General features: G+C 49.3%; 1 protein-coding gene across 7 annotated transcripts; it reads right to left on the bottom strand.

The window, feature by feature from the left end:
- Positions 1-2,984: 2,984 nt before the first annotated feature.
- Positions 2,985-19,464, bottom strand: LOC139049649 (E3 ubiquitin-protein ligase Siah1-like). Of its 7 annotated transcripts, none has more exons than XM_070525311.1 (6): positions 19,211-19,464; positions 13,405-13,527; positions 13,097-13,349; positions 10,452-10,584; positions 9,448-9,554; positions 2,985-3,624 (listed from the first exon to the last, which is right to left on the bottom strand). In XM_070525311.1, the coding sequence occupies exons 3-6, from the start codon at positions 13,269-13,271 to the stop codon at positions 3,251-3,253; spliced, it is 789 nt and encodes a 262-aa protein (XP_070381412.1). In that variant the 5' UTR covers positions 13,272-13,349; positions 13,405-13,527; positions 19,211-19,464; the 3' UTR covers positions 2,985-3,250. The 7 variants fall into 7 exon arrangements, with proteins under 7 accessions (XP_070381412.1, XP_070381410.1, XP_070381414.1 ...); XM_070525309.1 differs by having other exon boundaries at positions 13,409-13,527; XM_070525313.1 differs by having other exon boundaries at positions 13,097-13,311; positions 13,409-13,527.
- Between the last annotated feature and the right edge of the window lie 3,474 nt (positions 19,465-22,938).

The raw sequence follows: 22,938 nt of genomic DNA, 5'->3' as shown, positions 1-22,938 counted from the left end.
TAGAGTTAGCCAGGTCCTGATAAAATGCTTGAAGTGACCACAAGGACACTAATCTTATTTAAAAAGTATTGACCCCGGGAGTGGTGACTTCTATACGTTTCAGGAACTATATCTTTGTGCACCATTGGTGGAATAATATTCTGAGAAAATAAACGGGGAACAGTGGAAAGCCCTCTCCTTCCGTGTATTTCGAGACAGCCTTCATGCTCGATTCGGTCACAATTTGCGACCTAGCCTATCTTGGGACATAGGCTGTCTTGCCACCTAGGCTGCCTTGCAACTCGGCCTTTCCTGCGTAGAATAGAAGGCTTGGCAATGCGACCGCCCGGCAAGTCCCAGAACATGGGAGCATTGTCCGGAAAGCCACCACATAACCGGAAAACATGTCTCTCCGGTCTCGCTAAGCACAGTGCGACGTTTGAAGCGGCCCAGTTGTTGCTCGTGTGAAAATAACACGGCACTTGTCTGACGACAAGTGCCGTCTCTGTGTCCCCGGACACAGAGACGCACAATGAAATCACTAAATTCTTTTACTTAGAGAGAAGGGTTTTCCCGCCGCCTCACTCCAAGCTAAGCAGGCCGCAGGCGGTCACACTCAGACTCCTGCAAACGAACTCCTACCCAAATCCGGCGTCCCTTGATAGCATATATCCCGAGATTTACCCGAATTGTTCTTGCGTGGCCTGTGGTGAGGTTGCTACTTTGGCTCATATGCTCTGGGAGTGCGGGTCGCTGGGCCCATAGTTCACCAAGGAAGAGTGGGACGCGCTCCTGCGAAGTTCCGTCTTTGAGGACCAAATCCTGGCCGTCCAGCGCGCCCACGATCGGGCCGGCAGGCTAGATCTGTCAGTCCCGTCGTGGGATTAGCCGGGTGCGCGCTTTATCGCGTTTTGCTGGACCAAATACAAGTTTATTCACTCACTCACTCATTCACTCACTTGTCTGAGAAGTGCAGCGAACTCGACCTGCACGATGCCTGCACGAAGTGAAACGAATGGAGATGTGCAGATGCCACCTTGTTGAACCGGTGAAACGAATAGCGAAGAACAGCGTCTCGTGAACTAGTTCAGAAAGTACAGGCGATACCAGTTGCCTTGATAACTGTCGGACGATGGGTCTTGCTTTCTTTCGAGTTACTGCCACTGCGTGTTGATGGAAAGGAAGATTTCGAAAATGGCGCGACCACCGAAGTTGCACCATCGGCCCGTGCGATCTCTGAGGCCACAAATGCGATTTCGCTTCACACAGGCAGGCAGGCAGGCCGGCAGGATTGTTGTGTCGCTAAAGGAATCATTTCCCGACATGAAAGTTTTCCATAACTTCTTCTGAAGTTGTTTCGTTGCTTCTACCCTGAATCTTAACATCGTAAAAGCGAGGTTCACACTTGCAAGCCGTGCAGTTAGCAGGTGGATAGGCAGTACAATGCATCCGGGCATTGGTGTTCTGTCACATAGGACCGCCCATGTCAGACGATATAGTCGCTCCCTTACGACAGCAGCATCAAGCAAACGTCCGGTGCGCATTTCACATAGGGCCTTGCGTGATTGTGGCACCAATGCCTATGCTTTTGCATAAAAGGAAGATAAGAGGGTGGCAGAGGCCAGCGAGTTTTCTCTGCGCTTAAAATCACAGGTGCGCCACACCTGCTTATTACAACTTCACGCTACGAGGCATCTTATGGACATGGCGCAATACTTTAAGAAGGTTCTTCGAGACCGCTTCCAATATTCAACATGGAAAGCCGACTGCAAAGGTACTCGGCTATTGCTTATCAAAAGTAGCCTGTATCACATGGGCATAATATTTCATGAGGGCGGATATTAGGCTGAGGGCGGCGATTTCTTTCTTGAATGTAGTCAAGAGAGCAGAATCGTAGGGCATAAGCGCTTTTTATGAACGCGGGGACTGTATGACCAACAGACGAGGCTTTCGCTGAAAGACGATGAGTCTAAAATCGGAGTGGCCCGCGGGGATATATTCCATCTGTGAAGGTCAAGCCATTACCATGCTTTTCTAAAACACCATAACCAATTCTTAAAATTCATCTAAAATCGAGATTACTCATGAAAAGAACTCGGCATATCTGCAATACCAAACCACTATTGCAGTGATGCCGGGGCGCGTTCTTATAACGATCCAGAAATCGAACCGTTTGAAGTGTCGCAATATTGCCCCAGGGCGAGACACGAACCAATACATATGCATTTGCTTTGCCAATGCAGATCAATATCAAAATGTAGATTTAAGTTTACATTCAAGTAGATATGAGTAGATTTAAGTTGAAACTTCAATAGCGACAAAAATATCAGTCGACATACTTACTGAATTTCGGAATACCAACGAACCGTTATGCTTAATGCACACCTTTACGGGAGCACACATTTCGCTCTGTGCAGAAAGCGGCACAAATAGCCTCATTTGTACTCAGTGATTCCAGTCTGAACGTAATGTCACTCATGTTTACCTTAGTGTACGGCCGCGTATTTAGGCCCTTTAAGTTTAACAGAAAAAGAATGTTCTCTCGCAGGGAGGATATACATGCTCTGCGCTTCTGGTAGCGAGAAGGTCACCTACGCGTAATGATTTAGTTGCTTCAAAAGAAGCAACTTCTATGCCCAGTGTAACGTCATTTGTGTTTGCTTTATTCGCGCTGCCATGGGTTCACCAAGTATCAACCAACTTGCCAAGAACAAGCGATCTCGAGGAACATTTACTTCTCTCCCTGCGTTTTCATTAGGGCAATCGAAAGGACTGCGTGGTAAACTTGCAATAAAAACAATCAGTTTTTTTCTTCTGCAAAAGAAGTTGCAACACGTTCCACGAAGACAGATTTGTCGGCTGAACCTTGACGCCAGCCCACAATATAGGAGGCCGTGGCGTCTACGTCGCACGCATAGTTGAAATGCCACGTATACGATGGTATCCGCGTACATCCGAAATCCAAATGCAGGAATCAAGTATACCGCGGCCTTTGACACGCCATCTTTGGGCCTTCCCCTGACTGCAGGCACTTTATTTGAGGTTTGTTAAACGTCATTAAAACACGAAATACATATAAAAAAGATAAATATTCATGCAACCACTTCGCATCGACGACATCCACACCGTTGCGTCCATCACGTCCCACCGTTGCACCAGCAATCCTAGTGTCGCGTCACACACCGCGCCTTCATCGCTTGTTGCACTTCACACGGAATTCACTCGCGAGAACAGAAAGGTGGATCACGCAGCTGGGAGAGACGAGACACACTCACGAGAGGTCCCTCACGGTCGACTTGATGCGCAGTATGCCGTCGCAGACCTGCACCTGATCGTTGCTTATCTCGAAATGGAGGCAGTCGCCGTTGTCCATGGCAACCTCGACGCTGTCCTCGATGGCGAGCGGCATGCCCTCGTGGGCGCAACCGCCGTCGAGCCCGTTGTAGGCGATGTGGTAGGCGAACCTGTCCGACGCGTCGGCCGGGCCGAGCGCCTGCATGACGGCGCAGAACTGCCACAGCTCGTCGCCTATCGACGTTCGGCGCAGGACGACCATGAACTCGCGGCCGAAGCAGAGCTGAAGCCGGACCCAGTAGGCGATGGCGTCGGCGCCATTGGCGTTCACGCGCAGCATCATCTCCTCGCCTGCGCATAATCGTGAGACACACTCGTCGAGAACACTCTAAAAACAGTTTGCACCCTTTGGGGTGTATACCGTATGAACGCGTGTAAGGGCCGCACCCGTGTATGGGCCGCACCCCCAACTTCCCGAAGCAAATATTTAAAAAAAAAATATCCGTGTAAGGGCCGCACCCCGAACTTTCCACGACCCACGTGTGATTAGCCTTCAAAATGCGCGCGCACGGAAGCTTCCAGATGCCGCCCACGGATGGCGCCGATGTCGCGGGTCATCATCATCATCATATTTTCTTTCTGCCGCGAGTTTCCGCAATCCATATCGTCATCGGTATCATCAGCCCTGGCCACCATGCTGGCCACCCCGGCTTTGTTTTGCGACTGTCGAAGGCACGCGAGTTGTAGCAGCGTTGTTGGCGTGGGCGCACGCTGTTGTTGCGGCTCTCGTGTGTGCTTTGCTTTATTTTTCACGAATTGCCATCGAGCGTTGCCATTCTAGCACGATGGGCAAACATATCAATAGCTACACGGCAGGCTTTAAATTGAAGGTAGTGGAGTTTGCCCTCGACCATGGCAAGCGTGCGGCGGGTAGAAAATTTGACGTGGATGAGAAGTGCGTCCGAAGGTGGTGCAACCAGAAGGATGCGTTGAAGACCACCAGCTCCAAAAGGCGTGCTTTTCGAGGCAAGCCATGCAAATATCCTGAGCTCGAAGAAGAGCTGTTCCGCTACGCAATGGAAGTGCGGAACAATGGATATGCGCTGACGACGGACATGCTGCGCGTGAAGACGCAAGCTTTGGCGCGTGCGAGAAGCATACCCCGCGAGGAGTTCAAAGGTAGCGTCGGCTGGTTGCGGAGATTTTTAAAGAGGAAGGGCCTATCCTTTCGGCGAAGGACCACGCTGTGCCAGAGGCTGCCCCCCGACTACACCGACAAGGTGCTGAACTTTCAAAGGTACGTGATCGGGATGCGCCATGAGCACAACTACATGTTGTCGGAAATAGCAAACGCCGACCAGACCCCCGTGTGGTTCGACTGTCCTGGGAACTGCACAGTTGAGCTTAAAGGAAAGAAGAGCGTTTCTGTGCGGACAACTGGCGCGGAGCGCCAACGGTGCACAGTTATGCTGTGCGTCACTGCAGACGGGCGGAAGCTGCCCCCGTATGTGATTTTGAAAAGGAAGAGGATTCCGAATGAGGCTTTCCCCAAGGGAATTGTAGTTCGAGCCCAAGAAAAGGGCTGGATGGATGATGAGCTCGTCCTCGATTGGATCAAGAGCGTTTGGCAGAATCGCCCAGGCGCGATGTTGGCCAAACGATCGCTGCTCGTCTTGGATAGCTTCCGCGGTCATTTGACGGATAGAGTCAAAAAACAACTGGGCAGTATCCGCACAGACATGGCCGTTATTCCGGGCGGCCTCACCGGCGTGCTGCAACCACTGGACGTGAGCATTAACCGGCCTTTTAAGGTTGAGTTCCGGAGGCAATACTCGGAATGGATTGCAAACGGCGATCACGATGAGACTCCGACCGGGCGGCTCAAGAGGGCACCGCTCGCGACTGTGCTGGGCTGGATTTTGACCGCGTGGAATTCGGTGTCTACGGACATTGTATCCCGCAGCTTCAAAGTGACCGGGATTTCCAACGATTTGGACGGAACTGAAGACGACGACTTGTGGGGTGATGAGCCAGAAGAATGCAGCACCAGCTCGGAGTCTGAGGACTCCGCGAGTGATGATGACTGATTGTAAATAGTGATGATTGATGAGGATTATTGTAAATAAACGCGCATTCACTTATTGGTCTGTTTTTACTTGAAAAAAAAAATTTTTTTTTCGTATGTCGCGTGTATGGGCCGCACCCCGAAAATAGGCCCTCGAATTTGTAAAAAAAAGTGCGGCCCTTACACGCGTTTATACGGTATTTGTCCCACAACAATAATCGCCATCTGCTTTGCTTGCGTTTCCTTTCTTGAAAACTCGGCGCTCGCTACTTTCCTGTCGAGAATGCTGCGTAACGCTGATAACGCGCATGCCGTTCGTGACTGGGAAGTACCGGGCTCGCAGCGTTAAAGAAAGGAAACGCGGGCAAGACAGATGACGATTATTGTTGTGGGACAAATATACACCCCAAAGGGTGCAACTGTTTTTAGAGTGAAGGAAATAAATGCACGGGTATCCAATGTCCAATAGTGCCACTTGAACGTATCGAGGTTCTGTATGTAACACCCGGCATGTCCCCCTTATATATCGTAAGGGGCCTCTTCCATGTGATCCCCAGAACTAACATTTGGGGGTCTGTATAAAAACCTGGGATTTCCCATAGATCATAGAAGGGAATTATTTATTTATTTACATGTTCCTCACAGGCTGCAGGTTGAAGTATTGCATGAGGGGGACGGTACATTGATAGTGTAAAGACATATGGCATATGACACCAAACAAAAAAGAGAGGCGTCATACAAAGACTGAATGGAATAACAAACCACTCTCTACTTCTTACAGAAGTTATCATGCATGTTATCATGTTATGAATTTTTTTAGACGGACTTTAAATTTGACGTTACGCAGTAGCGAAGGTATTAGCATGTCGCATACGATACCCGTATGGACATATGGCGTCCGTATCAAAACCTGTGGGTCCCCAGGTGTCATATGGGGAAAGTCCCATAAGACATGAACCTATTGGCACACAACATAAACATCTATGTTCCTACGTATCACATGGGTATGCCCCCATATGACATACGGCAAAATGCGGGTTTTGATATGGAACCCACGCGCGTTCATATGGCGTTCACGGGTTTTTCTTTACAGACACTTCGCGAAGAAACCATTCGTGCAAAGGTGAGCATTATGGTATATAGGGTCTAAACGTAAAGTTCGTACCATGAAGTACATTGACCCTTAAGGAGTACTGCAATTTTGCGGTGAGTGATGGTCCTAACACTCTAAACAGCAGAAAAAGGTAACGGCAAGCGTAAGAACGTCCTCAACAATCTACCTTAATATTCACTCCTACAATCAGCTTCACTACACTGGAAGTGAATTTCATTCGCCTCACATTTCGTTTTGCCTCATGGCGATACAATAATGCCGATGACGCCAGGTATGCGGTATTTCGAGTCTAATTTTAGTGTCAAATTGAAATTGAACTCAAACGGAATCTGCGATGTTAAGTAAAACTCTTGCTTGGGCTAGTTGGTTCATGCTTGAATTAGTAAAGGCAAGGCGCAGAAGACCATGGAGGCGCCGGTCCTGTCATTTGTGTTCTTCTTGAGTCCTGGTCTTCTGCGCCTTGCCTTTACTAATTACTACTACTTTACTACTAAGCGGTTATTTAAATGCTATGAACTATTAGTGTTCTGCAACGCGCTTTGCAGCGCAGTGATTGCGTTCCTGTCTGGAACGCAATCAAGTTTGGAAAAGGCTGAGTCAAGGCGTTGTCTTGGGTAACCAAGCTGTGTTTTTTGTGTTTACTTCCTGTGGCAGCCTTTAACAGCTGTTTAGATCAATCCATGGTTCGCGATTACAAACCATCGAGACAGAAAGTAGTGGCCCTGAAAAGTAACGCATTCGTTCTGCGGGTTCCCTTACCATTACGCCAACAATACTCTAGCTGTCTCTTACTATTCTTCACAGCACGTTCGTTCACGGTTCCTCGATTACCATTAAAACACAAGGCGTCACTACTACTGTAGCCTCAGGCTGGAGGGCTATATTGTGGACGCTAGCGACATTTACTTCGATATGTTGAAGTAGGGTCGAGTCGGCTTGCCGGATTCGTGTAAGCGCCAGAGGGTTGGGCCGAGTGAGCGTCGAGGCGTTTTCGGCCAGCCCCGCCCTGCAAGTCGTGCAAGCTGCTTGGAAAGACGCGCGTAAACGCTCAGTCGGGTAGAAAAAAAAAATTAAATTATTGGGTTTTACGTGCCGAAACCACTTTCTGATTATGAGGCATGCCGTAGTGGAGGACTCCGGAAATTTCGACCACCTGGGGTTCTTTAACGTGCACCTAAATATAAGTACACGGGTGTTTTCGCATTTCGCCCCCATCGAAATGCGGCCGCCGTGGCCGGGATTCGATCCCGCGACCTCGAGTCATCTCTGCTTTTTGACACGACCTGCGCTCACGTCGCGTTATTGTAAGCGAAGCTAACCCCAAAGTCCACCATATCTTCAAGTTCTGCAATTGCGGCACGTTCAGCCTATCGGAGACGCCGTAGCAGGCCTCAGGGCCAATCAGAGTTGACAGGATGGCGAATTGGACAAAGTATGGCGTGCTTCGAGATGAAATCCGGAATAGCATCGCAGGATTGACTACGTCCTTGATCAATTACTTCTGTATGAATACTGCGACTCGCTGACAGTCCCTTGTGTGGACACACACACACACGCGCACGCGCACGCGCACGCACACGCACACGCACACGCACACGCACACGCACACGCACACGCACACGCACACGCACACGCACACACACACGCACACGCACACACACACACACACAAAGCATTTTCATCGGGCGGCTGTGTGTAGACATTCGGTCGCTCGTTTGACTGCGGATTCAATCGAAAGGGTGTATGACACTGGAAGTGCTCAGCGTATTCACTGGCTCGGTTGGGCGCGATGTTTTTAAAGCGAAGTTTTCTAGGAGAACCATGCCGCGTTTGCGGGTCGTGGCAGCTGCTGCCGTCTCGCCTAGTAGCGCGCACACGAGATCACTTAAATAACAAATCGGATAATACGTAACCTATCTTATCTGCTCTACCCCTACAGATATGCCAGTAGCTAGCTCTGCTCTCTACGCAATTACGCAGTGAAACAGCAAATGGTGCCTAGTTGTCCTGATTGCAACAAACATACGCCTGCCAGCGCACAATTCGTTTATAAGATGCACAGCTTTCTGTGCCTTATTTTGCGTGCTTTGGGACGTCTGTTCGAGCGGCTTCTTGCTTAGTAAAGTGGGCTTGATCCTGGAGGCAGCGCAATAGTAAACGCGGCTGATCACGGAGATGATGCAATTCAAAAAATAATGTGGGGGGGGGGGGAGGCGATCAGTAATTCGGTCGATTACGCGGGTCGCATGAGGAGCGGGTGTTCCGCGTCTAGCTTCGTTTGCCGGGTGGGCACGTAATCAACGCAGCTGCAAAGCGCATTGCAGAAGATGAACAGTTTTATATCCCCCTGAGATGTGAATAGACGTATGAGACATAATCGCTTCCCGAGCCGATTTTCATTGACCACTGGTACGCTACCGACGCAAAAGCAAGTTTTCGTATTTAAACACCATGCTTAGATGCGAAAATATATGCATCTGTAGGTACGCGGGAGAAGTAACCGCATGCGCATGTTTGCCACGGTAAAAACTGCCTTTCACTGCCTAAAAGCAGAGACGACGAGAGGAATATATTCGTGTAGTACATTGTCATACTGCCGCGTTCTCCATTTTCACACAGTCTCAAGGAATCGGAAACACCGCCGTCTGCGGCAACACAGTTCTAGATCAATGTTGTGTAAAATTTCTAGAAAACGGACGAACAGAATGTAACTAAATGAGTTCTTTACAGTTACACTTCCACGAAGCTATGTCCAGGATGAATATTTTGAGTAATAGTTTCAGAGATAATTTTGAGAAATTGAACGCAATGTGCAGTATATTATACGAGGGTTCTTAGGAGAGCGTATCATTTAATTACCCGGTTCACGAAAGCTTCGCGTCCCATTTATTCCAAAATGTGCGTTTGACCTGCATGACATTCCACCTCCTGCACCCCCCCCCCCCACCACATTTTCCCCTTATATACGCAGTACTTGAGTGGCGCGATATCTTACCTTGGAACGTCGAAACATGTTGGTGCGAACTGACAAGGTGCATCCTTACTTCGTGCGGCCATCCGTGCCACTCGCATTGGCGGCTTGGGTACGGGCACCGAAACGGCCTGAATAAATATATAAAAGAGAACACGGATCATGTCAAGGTAAAGAGATTATTAGCGCTTTAGGATATCCAGAGCATCCAACTGTACCGAGATGAGATGTGCGAGAAGATTCCGCAAACGGAACACAGGGCTGTCTGCCTCCATTGTATAAAATCCGGGATCAACTCTCACGACCATAATGCCGTTCCTTTTCAAATAGTTGCCAATTTGAAGGGGCACACGAATTTTCAAGCTGCGCAAATCACTTATATGGTACTTCACACAAAGTTTTCGGAACCATGGATCCGGGATGGATGGACGGACGCTTATATGCGGCCTTTTTGTAACTGCCCACGTCGTTAACCTAATTTTTTACTCGTATTTGCAGGATTGCAGCATCCTCTGTGCGCAAGAAACAGGCACAAGTCCCCGGATTTCACACGTAAGTAAATGATCCCGTTTCTTCACGGGAGATTTGAGTTGCAGAATATTTGTGCCGTGCCTAAAATCGGCGATTTTCTTCGCGAGTCAGTGATCTCTACGCCTTAGAGTAAACATGGTCAACTTAATGGACAGGCACAACGCAACGTCTAGCTTAATGGAGCGTCGCTTGTTAGCGTTCATTTAAAACAGGTTCAGCAACGTTGCCTTTACCATTTCGTGCGTCACAGTCCTTAGTAACATTTCGTTGACAAATTGAAAATGTTCCCGCCAGTGTGTGCAAGCGGTTTGAGAAAACAACCCCTAACACACGTTCCCTCTGCAGTGGAGTAATACATGGGTCTGCTTTTCCTGAGGACATTGAGGTAATGTTCATAATTGTCGCAAGGCTAATGCGAATTTTGTCCTCTGGTTTACTTTTAGAGGTAAATAAATACCACGTCCTACAAGAAGAAACAACAGCAACGAAAAACTGACCTGAAATGGCAGTTCTCTTGGTGTCTGAGCTTGTCAACTGCAGATAGCCTCAACGGGCAACCCATGACCTTGAACTTGCACGGGAACCTGACCTTCTCAGAGAGTTTTTCCAAGCTGAGGTTGCGGATATCGCCTGCGCATGAACGCCGCGGATACACACACTATAGCGAAGGTTTCATCGCAGCAATAGTTTCGTTCTAGAGGTACATGCAGAAAGCCGAGTAAGTTACGGCTGCAGAATGAACAATTTGTACTTTCGATAATTTTCAATTATATGCGTACTCCAGGCGCATTTCCGCAGTCTCCGTGGCCACGATAAAGTCCGAAGTGCCGTATGACGTCCAACTATGATAACATCGCGGCCGAGCGCCGTACACTGTGGGTGCGAGTGAAAGCGTGCAAGGATCATCAGAGACGGATGGTGGCTCGGTCTCGCGTGCGCAAGGGTGGTGGTGGTGACAAACTTTATTGAAAGGGGGAAGGGTAATGGGGGACGTGGCTCACGGATCGGGCTCAAGTAAGGCCCTGGGCCTGCTTGGCCTACTCCGCCCATTCCACTAGTTCAAGCTGTCGGTCGACGTCCCCGGAACTGAGCCAGGCTGTCCAGTCAGTCTCGCTGCTGACGGTGGGATGAGAAAACAGGAGCGAGGTGGATTCCCACATTATTTGTGTGCGTGTTCCTGTTTGTGAACAGAGCCTACATTGGTCGCTTTCCTTGCCCCCTGTGATTTTGTTAGTGTACTTTGGGTGCAGGTATGTGTTTGTCTGGACTCGCCTAAACGCTACCGCTTGCGTTTTATCGAGTTGCTTGGCCGGTGGTGGGAGCGCGCGACGCCTCAAGCGATACCTATGGGCTATTTCATGATAAGTCTCGCAGGGTTCCTTGTGTCTCTCCTCCTCATTCACACCGCCCGCATCCGCGGACGAGACTCGGCCCGCGAGATATCGAGCCAAACTGTGAGCCGACGCGGAGGAAGGGGGGAAGGAAGCGCGCTGTCTTCTACCGCGCGCAAGGTAGCAGGAGGACCCATCTTGAAAGCGATCTGCTGTAGGTGTCAGAGTCTAGGCGCGCCTAGGGCTGATGCATTCGTGTGCGCTGTGTTCGCACCGCTTCGCTCGCGCTGAAGCGAGAGGCAGCACGGAAGGAAATTCGCTCGCTGCTGCTGCCGCACTTCCTCACGTCAGCGTTCTGACTGCGGGTGTTCGCGCTCATCGAGTGACATGTGTTCACGTTTGCCTGTGTTCTCCTGACACCGTTCTTGTTCATTTAGTCGGTAAGGGAACATTTGCACGTTTATACGGCAGATAAAACTGCTATCCTTACTTAGTATCGCTATCTTATAAATGACGGTTCGCCTTTCGGGCGAAACTACGACATATTTCAGTCTGCCTGGTGAGTTCTTGCTTATCTAGCAAAGTCTGAAAACGTGGGGATTATTGTGCTCGATTCGCATCGAGCTGAAGCCTCCGTAGAAAGCTTTGCGGGCGCCTTTGTAAGCCTGCTCCCAATACAGCCCGCTACTAAACACGGAAACCGCCGCGTATCTGTGCGGCTGTGCCTTGCAGTTCAGACCTCGTCTAAAGGTACGGTCAAGAGTGCGCGTCCACTAGCATTTGCGCAAGTGTAAAGTGCACACAACGTGCGATTATTCAGCACACTTTGGCTGGCACCTCCGGGACACCAATGGTTCTCCGTGGACAGCAAGGTTGGAACCTGTACTAATCCGTGGGTTGGAGGCTCATCGAGGGCCTCAGCGGGCTGGGAGTGTAACGATAGACTATATTTGTGGTAGCGCACAGCCGATTTTGTACGCAAACATTTCGCGGTATGCTGCAGCCTCGGTGGTCCTTAACCATTCTGGTTCCAGCAAGTAATTCGAGCGTTTTTTTTGACTGAGCTTATTGCTGCACGTTTTTGCAGTGCACAAGACGTGAAAGAGAGTGAAATCTTTCGCATTTCTCGCAGTACATTAGATTACTTGCTGCTAGATAGTTGGTTCAGATTGGACAGACAAGTAATTAATGATCGTGAAATGAAGACGAGTTCCGTTTACACGTTACTAGCTCTGTCCTAGCCTTGATTTCGCACTCGATATTTGCTAGGTTTATGACAGTGAAAACGAAATTTTGAGCCGCACGTTACAGGCAGAACAATCAAGCGAGCGCCTAGCGAACTGTCGTAGTATGTTGGCATAGCGGGTGCACTACCTGGTCGCGCTCGCGCGTAATCTGATACTGTCTACTGCCAAACCGTGATGAATGCGCATGAGATCGCATATGCTTCGTCAATCTCCGATGCCACGGGATATTGCGAGGACGTTTAGACCTAGCACGGCAGCCATGGCAGCAGACGACTATGAAGTGTACAAGCTGTACCTACGCATACAGCTTTTCTACGAATTACGAGAGTGCTCCAGCCTCTCTTTCGGGCTGAAATAGTTTTTAGTGTGTCCGGTATTCCGCTAAATATCAGGTATTCCACGTGAGTGTAGGTGCAAACGTGAGTGGTCTGCACGGTGCAGCCCACTCATGTTTGAGCCTGCGCCCATCCGGCAAAACGCCAAGTTCCCCCGCGTTTACCAAAATACCGGACGTGCCTGATCTGTCTAATGTCAGCGGGACCACAGTCGACGCAATCCACTCACCCAGCGGACTTCGGCAGACGGGACAACTTGTGACGTTTTTTCGGCAGTTTGAGCATAGCAGGTGGCCGTTGTGACACTGCAGGATGGGCGGCAGTACGGTGTCCGAGCACACGGGACACTCGAACAGGCTGTCCACGCTGTCCGGAGTGAACGTAGTTCCGTCCTGCGCCGCCATCACGGCGTCCGGAAGGCTTGCGGCTGTCGCAGCTCTTGGCCTCCGGATGGATGGATGGATTGTTGCTATGAGTGTCCCCTTTGAAACGGAGTTGTGAGGCTACACGACCAACCTATTTTGCCTAATGTCCTACCTACCTCCGTTGGTGTCCGCTGGCACCGACTGGCTCTCGACCTCCTGCTCCCTTTTACTCGTGCTCACACTTCCGATCGGTCTTCGTGACGGTGGGTGGGATACCTTTTAGATCAAAGAAAGACTGAAATGAAATTTACTAGGGTTACACATTACACTCTAAGCCAAAAAGGACTAAAACGGGTATGGCTGTTAGTCTCTTGGGGGACTAAATGACCTGCCACAGATTTTGAACCAATTTTGGACTAACTGCGGGAGCAAATGCAGCGGCCTAACTGGGGGAGCAACTACTGCAGACTAAAAGTGAGGGCAACTTTTAGACCCTCCCAGTTAGTCCCTAGAGAATCAACGGTTAGTCTGTTAAGGTTAGTCCACAGGGAGTAACTGCAGGAGCAACTTTTAGTCCTTCCCGTTAGTTCCTAGAGGACCAACAGTTAGTCTGTTAAGGTTAGTCCACAGGGAGTAACTGCAGGAGCAACTTTTAGTCCTTCCCAGTTAGTCCGAAATCACTTTTCCAATGATTCCAGGTTGCCATAGCTTTTCAAGCAAAAACAATGATCGAACTCAAGTAACCCATGTTTATTTTTGATTACATATTGCCACCATCATCTTGAGCCACAATTAACAAAACAAATAAAGGAATACTAGCATACAAATGCCAAGTCCTTGGTATACAGTAATGACATATAGATACAGAAGATAAAAAAAATTGACTGGAAATATGCAGCAGTTCAAACAAAATAAAACAACTCCAAAGTATACAGCAGATGGAACGTGTCATAGCCAGAGTAAAATCATGAAAATGAAATTAAGTCAGGAGCAGTCACAGTCAAATATAAGTTAGAAGCACTCTACAACCCCCCAATGCAGTGATCTAACTTGGCTCGAACTTGACTTCTGGCAGTCTCAAGACAGCTTCGCCGCGCGTCGTAAATCGTGCTTGATCTTGCGGACGACTTGGGAACGACTTGGCTGCGTCGAAGTCCGCTCAAGTTTGAAGTCTGCTCCCGGGCTAGCTTGAAACTGACTTCGTGTGTTATTCAACATGGCAGCCTCCCGAACGGACGTCGCGCGGAGGTTAGCTGCTTTCGAGTTTGCTTGCTACGCCATGGATACAGCATTTTCAGAGGCGCAGCCTTGCCGAAAATTCGCGACCCACCCTACGTGACCGAGGGAATTCGATGAGCTGTACGACGACGAACAATTCCTCGGTCGCTACAGATTCACGAAGAACGCCGTGCGACTTCTCGCTACGTTGCCTATCCGGGTAAGCTGGGACAATAGAGGACCGACTGTGTGCCTCCTATGCTGCAGTTGCTGATGGCTGTGATGTTTTACGGCGCTGGCACGTTTCAAACAGTCACCGGAGGTCCGGTCCGCATTCCTCAGTTACAGTGTGCCGCGCAGTAGGAAAGGTGACTCTGCTCATCGCGAAGCACCCGCGCTGGTACTGGTGCGCATCCCGCAGTCGCGGAAAGATTGATTGCGAGCATATTTTCTTATCTCCTGTGACTACACATAATAAAAAGTAGCCCAAATAAGTCAGTCATGCAGAACATGTCCGCTTACCAGTTTTGTGGCGCTTTCCCTGTTCTTCCGCAGCTTCCTCTTTCCGCTTTTGCTTCAGGTTGGTCCAGCATTTTTTCAGTTGCAGGTGATCGCGCCGCGTAATCCCGTGGTTGGCATTCAAATGTTTTGCTATTTCTTTCCATGTCTTATTCTTCTTGGTCAACGACGCGACGTAAGTTTTCTTGCATTCCACAATATGCTTGTAGCCGTTCAGGAGTGTCGTCGGCAGGCTCCTTTCGTCTTCTTTAAAACGGGCTGCCGTGTTGCGTTGCGGTGCATTCTCTTGGGAGCAGACCGTACGTGAGTGCGACATTTCAGCGTCAAAGCCTGTTGACAGAACAGCAATTTCGTACCAAATGCGGCGCGCGGCCGTCGCGCGAGCCCCACAACTTGTTTTCCTAACAGACGACACTTTCCTAGCGGACGACACGCACTGCCGATTTGCGATGTCTACGACGGTGCCGCACTCTCCCTCTCGTTGTTCTCGACAAACCCTCCATGCGAAGCAGGCAAATCGTTTGCACGTGTCATTTTATTTATTTATTTTGTTTTCTATCGGGTGTTGTCACCCATATGGGTCCGGGCAGGGGACTCAACGGCGCTCGGTACTCTTTGTTCACAGCACATGTTGCAGTTTTTTTTTCTTGTTTGTGACTCCGGCCTAGTGCGTTCGAATAGGTTGGCTTTTTCTTCAAAGGGTCACGTAGCCCGAGCAGAACACGGGCCGTCGCCTTCGTTCTGGAATGCCTAGAGGCGAAAAGGGACGCGCGAGCTCCCTCAGAAACCGACCGTATGCCTCGTCTCGGCCTCTTGTATCCGGTTGCCGGCCCAGACGGCGCATGAACGCCTTGCGGCAATCGAGAACAAAAGCCGAGAAAGAAATGACAGACGAACAGACGGGGGCATGATCGGCAGACGCTGCCTCAGGATATCGAGACGACGGAAGAGTGCGCGCGCGCCCGCCGGGACCCCGACGAGCCGAAGTAGCCATCGGCCGGCGGCGGACAAAGGGGGCCGCCGCCGGCAGAGAAAAACACGTACGCACCTTCAGACGCCCCGATGTGGTCTCCCCGGGACCCGACTTGCGCGCGCTTACCCGGAGTGCACGCAAGCAGGGCCCGATTCCCGCCAAAATGTTAGCCAATGGCGAAAGCCTGTTGACCTTCGTGTGGGCGGGATGACAGCAGAGCGACAGTGTTTTATGACCCGCTGCCACCCCGTCCAGGCAGGGAGGAGAGGGACACGGAGCTCCCCTCTCTAAAGGGACTAAAGTCAGAGGACTAAATTGTACCGTTGATCCCCACCGTCGACCGTTACCTTGCAAGGACGAATATTTAGTCCCACAAATTTGCGCACGACACTTCGCCTCTGCACACGGCACGCACGGTGGATTAACCGTTGATCCAAAGGTCCAACGGCTGCCGTTAGTCCCCTTTTCCCCGTTTTCGGCTTAGAGTGTAGGCTTGTTGGCATGACATAGTGAGGGCCTTAGGCGTAGCACCACTGACACTGAACAAAAAAGTGACACAGAGTGCACACATGCATGGCGGTAACTCTCAAGTTTACCTGCGGGATGAAAACGCGCATATAAGCTCCACTAGGTGCGTAGAAGAACGCGTGCTGGGAGCACACTTACAACGTGTATCGCGCCATAGTTGGGACCTATCTCGTGATAAGAACACAGGCCATGCACACAAATTGAAACTGTTTTCTAGATAATGAGCTGAATGCTTTGCTGATGCAAGCGTCACCATAGATGGTGACGCTTGGCATAGATGGCATAGATGGTGACGCATGGTTGACATAGATGGTGACGCATAGATGGTGACGCTATGTGCTGTGCTTCAATGATAAGCCCGGTCAACTCGTTCACGTTTTTACAGAGAACCACTGTATCGCTGAAGGTACTGTCTACCGTGTTTGTGGCGGTGCGCGATTGTTTGGTCGCGGAAAACAAAAGCACGCCTGAAGAGAACGGCGGATGTAGCACAAGAAATTAAGATCTTGACACGCTCTGCGGTAGACGCCTGCTCAAGTTTAATAAAAATGTTGCAAGGGCATACACAAATATATTCCGAGACAACAATCGGAAAGACGGCCGTTGCCGTAGCTCAGTTGCTTTACCATCGCACACATCATGAGAGGGTTGCGGGTTCGGCTCCCGTTGGCGTCAAGTTGTCTTTCACTTATCTTGTCTGTTAGGAACAGGAGGGTGACAATAAACTTTACCCGTCATCCACGATGAATTCTATACCTCAATAAAACAAAGAGACGCTTTTCCTATGCTTGTGCTGGTCCTCAGTGAAAAAAAAAGAAGATCGAGTCCCTCGGTTCTGAATTTCGTTTCGTTAGAGTGTGACACAGTAGCATTCCAACACACTATCTCTCTTCCCGGACTTGAATAGAAAAGCCAGGTAAGTGTCTGTGATGGCTATCGGCTCTTTTGTGAAACGTAGCGTCGAGTTTCAGGATTTTATTTTTCTTCTCTTTATCGACGACAGCACAGACGAGGAACCGATTGTACGTACGATAAGGAAAGATGCGAGAAGTCCACGCTGCCGTATCGTTTTCGTGCTATCGACAGCGTTACGAACCGCTTAGGCGAACCTCGCTCATCTCTAAAATAAACAAAATGTTGACGTGGCATTGATAAATACATGACGACGAAGAACTTTTTCGTTGCTGAAACGGGTACTTCAGAAATGCTGACATATCCTCTAATGCTAACAAAGAAAGAAAAGAAACGATAACGTCAGTAGGTGTGGCTACATTTAGCACTCTCCTAATGACGTGTGGCTTGCATTTAGTTAAAAGGTATTCTACGATCTATACAAGTGCACAACGTTGAGAGTTAAAAAAAATTATGAGCTTATCAGTGCTCTTCAAGTGATAGTACGGCAGTGCGTACGAAGCTGGCATTTGGATTGCGAATATTAAATCTCGTTAGGGGAAACCATCGAACACTTCAGAAATGATGGCACCACACAGCTTTTTTTCATAAACTAGTTCAGATGTGCGCACAGTCTAATTCAGACGGTAGCACAGAGAAACAAAACCACGACCAACGTTTCAAGCGGGCTGCCACTGGCATGACACGCTGCCAGAAAAGGCAAGGAACAAAATGAGCAAAAAGGAATCACGTGCAACAGAAAAGTAGCTTAAGTTGAAAGATGCCTGCAAGGTGCCGGGGAAAGTGCGAACAAGATAATAAATGTGAACTACAGGAAAACCGCTATCAGAACGCAGCAAGGTCATTAAATTCACAATTTCGTCGCTGGCAAAGTCGGTTTTCCTTGCTGCGCACTACTGAACTACAGACGTCTACCGTTCTATCTAGAACACTCCAGAGCAGCACTGTGGGGCGAAAAAAAAAACAGTTCTAGTTGAGGGCACGCAAGCAGTTTGCGCACCCAAGAACACAGTTTGCTTGGGCTTTGCAGAGACTCAAGCATCTTGCGCCCTCGCAAACGAAACTCTCTAATATCGCAGAGGCTGCGAGTTACGATGTGTCGGGATGTGGCTTCCACATCCGCTGTGGCAGCAAGCTTCTCGCTATCCTTCTTTTACACCGATTCACAAGCATTCGAGCAGCGCAACGCTCAAAGTGCTCAGGGCGGAAATGTGTACTACGTCTGCATACATTGAATAAAGGGAAAATGAGACATCCACCTGTTCGTAGCAATTGCTACAAAGGAAACCCATACGGGTTCCTCGAAAGAAAAGCCTCATAGTTGAAGAAAAATTCGTCCTGGTCCGGGACTCGAACCCGGGACCACCGCCTTTCCGGGGCAGCCGCTCTACCATCTGAGCTAACCAGGCGGCTAGCAGATGGCAGGGCGAAGTCGAATTTGTCGACAACAAGAAGCAAAGGCAAGAGTTTGGCGTAGTAGTTCTGCGGAAGCCCGCAAGGTGGACTGAAGTAATGAATCAAGGGAAAATGAGACATCCACCTGTTCGTAGCTGTTGCTACAAAGGAAACCCATACGGGTTCCTCGAAAGAAAAGCCTCATAGTTGAAGAAAAATTCGTCCTGGTCCGGGACTCGAACCCGGGACCACCGCCTTTCCGGGGCAGCCTAATAGCCGTCTGCATACATTATATCTCAACAGCGCGAAAACAGACCGCACCCTATAGAGGGGAATACATGCAGTTCGGGTGTCTGTCCCGTTATTCTTCTGCTGCCTGTTTCGCGTCGTTCGAAAAACTAGGCTATACGCGAGAAACTTGTAAAGGACTTACCGCTTTCGGCTGATCAGAGGTGCTCGCTTTACGAGTACGGTCGCTGTCTTTGGGAGGGTGTCACCGATGCGTTTGCAGCGGCCCCAGGTTCAAACTGCCTGCTGTGGGCTTCTGCTCGCACACACACAACAATCGAATCACGAGCGCTATATCCGGCGCGGTCGGGCCGTGGAACCTAGCCAAGGCGGCAACAGGGGCGCTACACTTTCCGTCGCTGACGCAAGCACGCGGAACTTCCCGCACACTGGTCGACAGATAAGCGGCAGGCGTCGCCGCGCTACGGTTTGATAGCGCGCGGATGGACGGATGATGTCAGAGGGGTGCCACTCGCATCGTGAGTGGCGACCTCTGTCGCCTTTTTCCCCGGTGAGCAGGAACGTTACTCTAGTAGTAGTAGTAGTAGTAGTAGTAGTAGCAACCAAAGTGGCGCTACTACTACTACTACTACTACTACTACTACTACTACTACGACTACTACTACTACTAGTAATAGTAGTAGTAGTAGTAGTAGTAGTAGTAGTAGTAGTAGTACTAGTAGTAGTAGTAGTAGTAGAAGTAGTAGTAGTAGTAGAAGTAGTAGTAGTAGTAGTAGTAGTAGTAGTAGTAGTAGTAGTAGTACTAGTAGCTAATGTAAGTTCGTGTTCTGTGCGATGCTGCGTGTGAAGTTGCAGTAACAGTTTGCAGAAATCCTTCTCCAGGATATACTCTCTTGAAATGTTGCCTTCTCTAACTGAGACACGTGCTGCGTTAACGAGCACCTTTCAACGCCTTTTCAAGCAGGGATGAGGCGTTATGTTCTAATGCTGTTGCTTAGCCCCGGAATTCAGTGTGCTGCTAAAATTACCAACGTCTGTGCTTATACTATTACTAAATATCATGTGTGCAATATATTCAACGTTGCTAGTTCTCTTATCGCAGTTTTCATTCTGTGGGCCGCCGCCCTAGCGGATTGCTTCGGCGCAGAGTTCATCGGCCACTCCGAATCTGAAATTGGAATTCACTCTAAATATAAGAATGCGCATTTCATCAATGAAAATCTTCCTCTTAAACTAATTGACTGCATCCAGCTTCCTCATTCTATGTCCACTCCTTAAGGAACCTGAAGAAACGTTGCAGTACGAATATGGTTAAGCACAACTATCGCTTTACCGCTAAACTTTTATGATAATTTATTAAGTAATTAATATTCCGACTTGTATTTCTCGTGTTACTTGACCACGAAAGCCACACTGAATGTATATACTTAAGTCCGGACTTATCACAGATCCCTCCTTCAGCCTCTGACTTCGTGTGGGACCTCCTCCTGTCGATACGTATCGAATGGCCGCGATTTGTAACGTGTGCAACAAAGCAACAACATAAACAAACTAAGATTATAATAACGTCGCTGGCTGTTGGTTGCGTGTTGAATGTGACGGGGCATTCGAGCTGTTCACGAGCTACGTCAGTAGACGTTGGCTGCCGAGCGCTTGTCGCGGGCTAGAGCCAGAGGTCCAGAAACGATCGTCGAGAAACGAGAAACGTAACTTCAAGCACTACAAGCGTGTAACATCGGTGTCGATTTCGTGCGGACGCAAGCGGCGACTCCTGTTTCAGAAAAGACAGCTCTTGGCATAATCCCAGCGTGGCGTCCGAGATCGGACGACTGAAAACATGGCCTCCGAAATCTTCACCGATCGCTAGCGCCGGCTGCGCTCCAAGCTATATACGCTACAGGGAAATATGGCCCGAGTGTGCGCGCGCTGCCCGTTTGGCGTTTCAGCTACGGCATTGCATTCCGAGTACCGTCAAAATTTCGTGACGTCATCGAACTCTGTTGCGTTAAGTAGTCTGGAGCAATCAGAGAGGGCGCGGCTGCCCTTTGAGCCAATCACAGCCCACGAGATTGCGAATTCGACAGTATGGCGAAATTTGACAGTCTCCAGAATGGGGATCCCTGCCGTAGCAAGGATGGGCGGGCAGTACACGCGGTCTATTCAATTCGCCTACACTCTCTGATATAGTTCACGAGGAGCCGCACTTCATCAATTCAACATGGCGGCACCTGCACGTCGCCATGCGTTTCACTGAGTGCAGACAACGCGCGCGGCAAGTTCACAGCATTCGCTGCGCTCGTCAGCAAGGTAGTTCAGCGCTCGCGCAGCGATTGTTGTGCTGGTTCCGCGCGAGCAAGAACTGGCATTGAACTCGCGAGTGAACTAGTTGACTAAGTGCAAGGCTTATCGAATGAAACGGTGGATATGATTTAACTTTGCACCGCTCCCCCCTCCATCCGGCTTCGAAATTAAGGGGAAACAGTGCGCAAGACGAGGTGTAAGAAAGATCGACAACGGAATAATGTGTTAGTCTTTGTGTACGCGCTGTTTTGCCTTTCCTAATGGAACACCAACTATCCCACGTCGATTTCTTATGCAGCTCGAAAGAAAGCTGTGGGATCTAGTATCAAATGCCGAATCTTTTTGATTGATAACGTCTATTACTACTACTACCGATACTACACAAGAATCGATAATGCTTTCCTTGACGCTCTGTTCTGTTCCTTATGTCACAACAAATAAACAAGTAATCATCTACTCCGTAATAAACATTTCCCGGCTCGCAACTTGCTTTGAATTGTTCTTCAGTAAGAGTTGGATTGATCAGGGTTTCGGATTGGGGCTGTCAATTATATATGTATATAGGCATGCGCGTTTGTTTTCCTGGAATGATGTAGAGGCCTAATTCTCATTCCTTCGAATGCCGCGCAGTTGAAAGTCCGAGCTGATTTCCCATTTCGAAATAACTACCCATTACGATTCCTTTCTCTCAGTTTGGGCAAGGAAGAGTGGCTGACGCCACGGTTGCCGAGTATGGCTTTCAATGCCGCTTCAAACCCTTTTCACGAAATGATCTGACCGAATAATTCCATTCCTTTCGATTCCCCGGAATTGAAAGTCCGATATACTTCCCATTCCAGGAATAGAGAGTTTTAGCAGTGCCAAGTTACCGTACGGTAAGTGCGGTAATACCGTACCGGTCGAGGATTGCGCATGTGCGAACATTACCGTACGTAACAACTTTCCGTACGGCATACTAGACGATAAGGAGTCGGTAAGGCTCGGCTGGCACCGTGTTTCGCGAGCCGAGCTGCACCAAGCCAAAAACAGTGAGAAGCAGGTGTCGGCCACAGAGTCCACGCCGTGAATGTTCAAGTCTCGTGTGCGTTTTTCACGATGCTAGGACCAAGGCACGAGTTAACACTTATTCACCTGCTGCGACACGACGAAGTAGTAGTAAGACAGCCCTACTAACAGGGAGGAAACTTTGGCTTGTAGCCGTACCTTTCTAATAAGCGTTTAGTATACTCTGGCCGAATGAGCAGAAAAAGAATATTAAGAAAACCGAAAATCATCTAAAAGAAAAACTGAAAGTAAAAAGTGGCATAAAAAAGCAATTTCAGGTTGGTGGCGCCGTCTAGTGACGCAGAGTTTACTAAGAAGGGACGCGGAGTTTTTATAGCAGTAACTGACTACATTCTGCTTGTCTGCTGGTGTAAAGTGCCGGCAGCGGTGCAACTGACAACAAACACCCTATTTTTATATGTTGCTCAGACAAAAACACCTATGTAACAAAAATATATTTCACGAGTTGTAGGACAAAGCTTCACAAGAGGTCGCTACCGGCCTTGTGACTGGTGTCTACGTTTGCAATAACCCGGCACTTCCGTAAAGAATAATGCGTGTGTGGAC

The sequence above is a fragment of the Dermacentor albipictus genome, chromosome 9, assembly GCF_038994185.2.
Source record: "Dermacentor albipictus isolate Rhodes 1998 colony chromosome 9, USDA_Dalb.pri_finalv2, whole genome shotgun sequence".
NCBI lineage: Eukaryota > Metazoa > Arthropoda > Arachnida > Ixodida > Ixodidae > Dermacentor > Dermacentor albipictus.
This window is presented reverse-complemented; position numbering and strand designations above follow the sequence as displayed.